At 34.6% G+C, this 7,663-nt stretch overlaps 1 protein-coding gene across 1 annotated transcript; it reads left to right on the top strand.

Annotated features, from left to right (window-relative positions):
- The first annotated feature begins 3,031 nt into the window (after positions 1-3,031).
- On the top strand, positions 3,032-6,586 carry LOC140788482 (large ribosomal subunit protein eL19y-like). The gene is made up of 5 exons (XM_073137741.1): positions 3,032-3,296; positions 3,994-4,116; positions 4,200-4,513; positions 6,232-6,269; positions 6,344-6,586. Exons 1-5 carry the CDS (start codon positions 3,185-3,187, stop codon positions 6,366-6,368), a joined length of 612 nt encoding a protein of 203 aa, XP_072993842.1. The 5' UTR covers positions 3,032-3,184; the 3' UTR covers positions 6,369-6,586.
- The last annotated feature ends 1,077 nt before the right edge of the window (positions 6,587-7,663 follow it).

Here is a 7,663-nt window from a genome sequence, read left to right as displayed (position 1 = left end):
ATCCGAGATCATACTCTTCCACTATGGTAGAATAGAATCCAATAGTAAATAGGTAGATAGAAAAAATTGTGTAGTTTTTATGGTGGTGGGGGTCAGTGTGGAGAGGAGTAGAGGAATGGAACGGTTAAGAGTTTAGTTTTCGCGCCGAGATTTGTGGGGGTAGATTTTGAAAAGATATGACCGTTAACTCCCTGCCACGTGCTGATCCGGTGATCCGGTTTCGGTGCTGCCTGACAGACCAACCTCGCTTCCCGGTTTTCCGGTGGACGGCGGCGCTCAGAATTTTTGGGAACGGTAGATATCATCTGTAAATGATGTGAACGAGAGTATAAGGAAACGATATAAGATAAAATATCCTTTTTTTTCTCTACTTTTTCTTTTAATTTTTTTTTGTTGCTGTCATATGGTGCTCGCTAAACTGTGCTCTCTATTGTAGAGTGGGCTAATCCTTTGAAGGTGTTATTAAAATTAACGTGGATGGTGTCTTTGATTCCAGGAGTAAGAGAGTTGGGGCTAGGCTGGTAGGGAAAGAGACTATCTGGGCACCATTCTTTTTACCTGGGCACAACCTAGTTGAGGCCCCTCCTAAGTCAATTTTGAAGGTGACACGGTTTACTTTGGTAATAAAGTTAAATCTAGAATAGATATTTCTTTTTGTTATTTTTAAAATATTTTTTTTATTTTAAGAATAATTATTTTTATGTTTACTTGTATTATGAAATAAGAGTGTAATAATTATTTTTGATGTGATATAAAGTGAATGAAAAGATAGAAAAAATTTATTTAATTTTTTATAAAATTATTTTAAATATCTTTTAGATATCAAGAATAAATTAGTAACTGAGTTAAGTTAGTATATGGTATAAGATATTATTATGATGAAAAGTATTTGTATTCTAAAATAGAGTTATTATAGTGTTTAGCTGTTATTGTGAAATAAAGAGTTATATTTTAGAATAAAAAAAAATATTCTATCATCACTATGTTCAACCACTTTGAAGAAACTCCTTGGTGCATCATCATTATCTAGTGTGGAAAACTGATACCTTATTTTGATATCTGCACTTTTGTGCATGCTCATGGAGATTAAATCAAGCTGCTCATTAGGCAATGCATAGGGGTAGAATTAGTCTCTTTTTGTATCTTGATGGAGTTAATCTTCTTCCTCCTTTTAATCCGAATTGTATCCTTCGTTTTGACCTTTCGGGAGATGGGTCTTCTCGTTAAGATTTTTGTATGCGAAATGGATTGATAAATGAAAGGTAAGCGAGAAGGAAACCAAAGGGAGAAACTCTGAGAAAATCTTTCAAAGAATCAAAGTGGTTGGGTCTTAATCCTTCAGACCTACATCAAAGTCAGTACTCAGTAGGGTGGCAACTATGGGACAAGATTATGCTTTGAAACTAGAGAAGGGTTAGCATCCAAAGTTGAAACCCCAGTTGTCTTCTACTCTTCCTATTGTTGCTTGGTTTGTTGTCAGCTTATTAGAAGAACACAAACATCAAACATCAAACATGGCCTAAATTTGAACATGATCATCCAAGCAAAAAAGAAAGAGGAAGAGTCGATGCACTTCTCTGTTTAAATGTCAACCTGGAAGCTGGAATCAAGTATCCTACCTATTTGATTAATATTTTAGAGGTGGAGAAAGACATGCATGCCTGACAATGAGACTGTTCCTCATCTTGGTAGGTTTTATATATGTATATAATGAAGGCCCAAAGTGAGAAAGAATTCGAATGTCCACAGCTAACACTTTTGCACCGGAATAAGTTTCCAGTATGTGTCATTTCACTGAGTATTTGACACCAATTAATATGATTTGTTTCTATTCTCAACCAAGAACTTAAACAAGACAAACCCTCTTTTTATCACTACTATATTATGTGCTTCGTGTGGAAGCTTAAAAAGATGAACAGTATAAACGGTTAATAACTGCTGGGTTCACTAACTAAATCAGTTTAAGTTATCCTCATGAGGTGCGTCTTATATTTGACTAGTAAGTTATTGAGTTAGATTTAGTTTTTATTTGAGATTGCTCATGCCACTTAAGAGTGCCTCTAAGGTATTTGAAGTGGAGAAACGTGAATAGAAGAAAAAGAAGAGTAGAAAGCAAGAAGACATCTCTATACACAATAAAAGTTTACAACTAAATAATTTTTCGATTAGGAAGAAGGCATAGAGATCTTCTTCTCTATATCTACAAGAGGTATTCTGGTTTCAAAAAGGTTTGAGTTTCTCTATTCAAGGTATTCTCTAAACCTTATAATTTTAAGATAATACGGTTATTAATTTTCTTATAGATGGTCTTCTTGTGATCTTGAGATAGTTTATTATGGCGATAATTTTCATACAAAGGTGTTATGGAAAAAATAAATGAGGGCCAAGGGTCTGTATAAAATTAAGAAATAAATTAGGAGGTCTAGATATAATTATTGTAGACATAAATGATGCGAAACAACATAATACCTATTGCTTAAAATCTATTTTTATTTATACCTATTTTGGTTTTATCTAAATGTATACTCTCTTGATCATCCAAAGAAATCCTTAAGAGTTGAGTTTTTTATATGAGTCATCCTATATTAGGACCTAAAACAATTACAAGGGTGAGGTACATAGAGAAGCCCATGTTTGTAAAAATTAGGGCAAAGCTCAAGTGAGCTCCATTTGGCTCGGCTTGACTCAAACTCAACTCGTCTACTACGGGTGATATGGGTTAACCATTTATTCGCCTCTTCTGGCCCGGCTACTCGCCTAAATGTGAAAAAAATATTTCTTGTACTCTTACATTCTTCTCATTTTCATTCTTTATATGGCTTGATGTATTTTAGCAAGTAAAGGACTCTATTTTTGCATAATGAAGCAAAGAAGAATTTATATATAATATAGTTAAAAAGGAGTTTTTTTTTTTAATTTTCTCAGAAAATATTTTCAGAATTACTATTGGCCCGATCCGCCCGGCCCAGCCCGATTTACTGTTGGATTTCCGAGCAGTCCATGATTTCCGAGAATGGACTTCTAATTCTCCAGCCCGATCCGCATCAGGCTCGGCCCGGCCCGCCTAGTGACGCCGACGAAAACCCTAGAGGAGCCCTAGGTTTTATAAGAAGCCTCCTTCGGCGCCGCAGGCTTCCTTCCTTCTTCCACCAACGAGCGAGAGACAGGAGAGAGAGAGAATACTATGGTTTCTCTCAAGCTCCAGAAGCGGCTCGCTGCGAGCGTGCTCGCCTGCGGCCGCGGCAAGGTCTGGCTCGACCCCAATGAGGTCAATGAGATCTCCATGGCCAACTCTCGTAAGATTCTTCTTCTCGATTTTGCTTTGAGTTCTTACACGATTCAGATCGTTTTATCACTTGGGTTCTCCGTAGTTTCGACTAATTCGGCTGATACCATTGGTTTGTTAAAAAAGAAAATTTTATTGCTTGTTTATATAGAAGTATGTATTGTTGGATTTGCTAGTTGGTGCGTTATTCTTTTGATAGATTTAATTCGAACGACTGCTAGCAGGAGATGTAATGCTGGATTTGGAGATGCTTTTGTCGAGGCTTCTTTGTGTTCCATAAGATGCCCATAAGATAACGATTTATTCTAAGATAAAAGTTTATCTTTTGTATGCATTTGATGTTCCGAGCTTGTTGTGGTACATACTTCAGTTTAACCTGAATATTTGAAGCATCTCTCTTTTGCGTGTTGGCTGTTTGAGATGAGCAGATTTTGTGGAAGAAATTCTCTTGCTTATTAGTTGTTGGGTAGATTTTCTAACATTCATTACAGTCGATTTGGATGGTTCGTTTAATCATACCATACGCTTATGGATATTGGAATGTGTAGATCTTATAATAGAAATTGCTTTTATTTTTTCACATGCATGTGTCTTTGTAAACTTATTTTTTCAACTTAATTGGAGTTTACTCAAATTTCCCGATTTCTGTGTTGTCCTCTTTTTTTTATATAGTTGTTAATTGGTTTGGATGGTTTTACTCAATGCAGGTCAGAATATCAGAAAGCTGGTCAAGGATGGGTTCATTATTAAGAAGCCGATGAAAATTCACTCAAGATCTCGTGCAAGGCGAGCTTTGGAGGCAAAGAGGAAAGGGCGCCATTCTGGATATGGTATGTTTCTTGCCTTTAGAAGATTGATTTTTGTTGATACGACCAATAATTCTTTATCTTGACAAGGATTTTGAATTATGCAGGTAAGCGCAGGGGTACAAGAGAGGCGAGGCTTCCCACCAAGGTCCTCTGGATGAGGAGGATGCGTGTTCTGAGGCGTCTGCTGAGAAAGTATCGGGAGTCAAAGAAGATTGACAAGCACATGTATCATGATATGTATATGAAGGTGAAGGGTAATGTCTTCAAGAACAAGAGGGTGCTGATGGAGAGCATTCACAAATCCAAGGCTGAGAAGGCAAGAGAGAAGACTTTATCTGATCAGTTCGAAGCTAAGCGTGCCAAGAGCAAGGCAAGCAGGGAGAGGAAGATTGCTAGGAGAGAGGAACGTTTGGCTCAGGTGAAATGATATTTATTTATTTATAGTGATTTGTATAGTATTTAATAATATTTGTTGGAAATTATTTTCTCAACTGCATAAATATAGGCTTGAGTTTGATCTTCACACAAGGATTTCACCTCATGCACATCGCATATGCATAACTTATCCTATTGTGAATTGTTGTCTGTTCTATTATGCTTTATGTGTTTTTCCTCTTGTTGAAAGTTGTGTTTTAGTAGATCCTGATGTACTCAATGAACAGTATAGTGGTAAATGACAAAACAATAAAAGATGATAGTTGTTTGATTATTCTTCTGTATGATATATGCTTAATTATTTAAAAGAAGTTATTAGGTGCTTAAAAACATTAGCATTTACAGTGAGATGTGTTATGATCTTAAATTTTACCTGGAAGGAAGGGTACTTGGATTGCCCAATAGAATTTGGGTTTCTAAATTCTCAAAAGACCAATACAGTATGCTTCCTGGAATATCTGATATAAAATTATCTTGAGGGGTGATGGATCATTTATGCACTGTAGGCTGGAGAGGGACTTGAGAGACTGATAAAATATTTCTTCAATACTTATCAGTAGTTTATAAATAGATCAAATTGAGCTGTAAAATTGGAAGAAAAATCTAGTACTTTTTCGTTTTCTGAAGTTGTAGGATAGTATATAAGTTCATATTTTTGGTATCTGTTACAGATATGTATTCACCACTTTTTTTTCTGTTGTGTGGGCATAGTTGAAGATTATATCGGCATATGGAATTTTAAACATACTAACGAATGGGAGAAATATTATAGTATACTTGCTAGCAGTGGTGTTAAGTCTGAACAAGTGCTTCCAGTCCTTCCTAAGGAAAGGAATTTATCTTCTTATACTAATGCTCTGCCTTGGGCCTGCATCAAGGACTTTATCCATTCGTCCCTCATGATGTGACTGGTTGTCAGGACCAATCATAGACTGAAAGAAAAATCGTACCAGATCTTGATTGTCACAGCATGATTTTTCAAATACTTTTAGTTGATATATGGAGAGTTTTTCATCAAATTAGCTCTCGTAAATATTTATTTTATGTGTCTATTATACTTTAATAATTAAATGTGAGACTAAGTGTGTTTAAAAACTGCTGACTCATTCAGCGAATTTTAAATATAAGTCGCCGATTAGATCAATGACTTATATAGAAATTTTAAATGCTCTAAAATAATTGCCGGTGTGAGGGAGAAATTTTTATATAAGTCAGTGAGTCGGTCGAAGATTATATTTGAAAGTTGCTGAACCGGAAAGCGATTTATATAATTTTTTAAAAATCTTGGCATATCTGTTTAGATAATTTGAAATCTTCGTATAAGTCGTCGACTCAGTTAGCGATTTATAATTAAAAATTGTTAACTGGGTCAACGGTTTTCAAATACATCTAGTCTTGTATTTAAGCAAAACAAATTAGGGGTGGACTTAAACTAGTAAAACTCTTGATTTATTAATACTAAGGTGGACAGTTGTGAATGCTAATGCAAATTTTCATATTGAGCAGCCCCTAAATGATGTTATTCTCATGCAACAAAATGTAGTTTGCTTAAAACTTATTTCTCTACTCTAGTTGCACCTGCAGCTGCTTGTCAAATTTTTGGTATATTCTGGCAATGAGGATTTGTGAACAATTTTATTTATAGGGCTAGAATGTTTCTCCTTGAAGGCAAACTAACTAGCTATGTTTTTGTGCAAGCAGGGTCCTGCAGAGCGAGCTCCTGCTGTTTCAGCTCCAGAGTAGGCTCTTCTTCCTTTTAGCATATTCTGTAGAACACTTTGATAATTAATTTATGAATATTTTCTTGTTGCAGGGTGCCAAAAAAGAGTAAGAAGTGAAAATCAGGTGGGACGAAAGTTTTCATCTGGTTGCTTGATAGGTTCCAAGATTTAGAGCTACTGGAAGCATTTGGTTTTTGTTTGTTTAATTTTGTCAAACCATGAGATGGTTGTCTGAAATACTGAGAGCTTTAGTACTCTTTTCTTGTTCGATTAGAGTCATTATGTTTGTTTTTCAAATTAGTAATGTGTTGATCCGCTTAACCATCTCATCCCAATCATATTGGTCATATTAAACCAGTGGTTTGCAGCAACTTCGGTTTGATTTGAAGACATTTTCAAAAAATTCGACCTGGCTTATTATTATATATTTTGTATACACTCACATATAGATATTAGATTATTTTTATTGGTTATATTTAAAATTAAACTACTTTCTGAATTTATTTATATTACTTTGTCTCCTGAGATTTAGATAAATATGAAATTTATTATTATTTTTATATCCAAACTTAAGTATAATATTTAAATTGTTATAATATCCCTATATATTAATAATCCTATCATAGAAAGGTAAATAAGTTGGCTTAAACTTTCTTGGGCTTGTAGATTTATCAATGACATGAAAGAAGAAAGAGAGATGCTTACAGTCCATGATTACCTGTAATTCACTCTTTACCACCTACTTATTATACTGCAATTTTCATCTTGATCATCATCTTACATTCTTAAGTAGATGAGAATATGAATGAACTATCTGCCATTGCAGCATCTTCAAACTGAATCTTCCAGTATATTAGTTTCTGTTCACTTGTGACATAAGAATAAGTTTATGTGGGAGCCTTGTCCATGGAGGGTGAGAAATTTTGTCCATGAGTGTCTCGAACAGATTAAGAAGGTGGCTGATTTGGCAGCCCACCCGGGAAAAAGGGGAATCATGAAATTTGTAATTGGGCGAGAAGGCTCTTTTCCGTAGAATTATGTAACTTGTTGGTTGTAGGGTGGGGAAATAGGGGAATCATAAAATGTGTAATTAGGCGAGAAGGCTATTTTTCTTAGAATTATGTAATTTGTTAGTTGTAGACTCCTACTCCTCACCTGGGGAGGAGACAAATCTTTCTTTAAGTAATACAAGCTTTACTTTACTCAAAAAAAAACATAAGAATAAGTTTATTCTAAAATAAATCTCTTTATTACGTAATTAAATAATATCTTACTTTATTCTAATATAGTAATTCATTATTTTGTCTCATCTTATTTCATATAATTTTAAAAAATAATAATTTAATAATAACTCACAATTATTATTTTATCTATAGATTAGACAATATTTAATTACACGTCACTTTAGCTAC

The sequence above is a fragment of the Typha latifolia genome, chromosome 5 (genome assembly GCF_019914945.1).
Source record: "Typha latifolia isolate L0001 chromosome 5, TyphaL0001v2, whole genome shotgun sequence".
NCBI classification, from domain to species: domain Eukaryota; kingdom Viridiplantae; phylum Streptophyta; class Magnoliopsida; order Poales; family Typhaceae; genus Typha; species Typha latifolia.
Note: the sequence above shows the minus strand (reverse complement) of the source record. Positions and strands in the feature narration are given on the sequence as shown.

What these genes read in the sequence shown, in the direction of transcription:
- LOC140788482 (XM_073137741.1), top strand. Translation starts at nt 3,185, where the DNA reads ATGGTTTCTCTCAAGCTCCAGAAGCGGCTCGCTGCGAGCGTGCTCGCC. An exon ending in GAGAGGAACGTTTGGCTCAG is followed by an intron (nt 4,514 to 6,231) that starts GTGAAATGATAT and finishes TTGTGCAAGCAG; the next exon opens with GGTCCTGCAGAGCGAGCTCC. An exon ending in CCTGCTGTTTCAGCTCCAGA is followed by an intron (nt 6,270 to 6,343) that starts GTAGGCTCTTCT and finishes TTCTTGTTGCAG; the next exon opens with GGTGCCAAAAAAGAGTAAGA.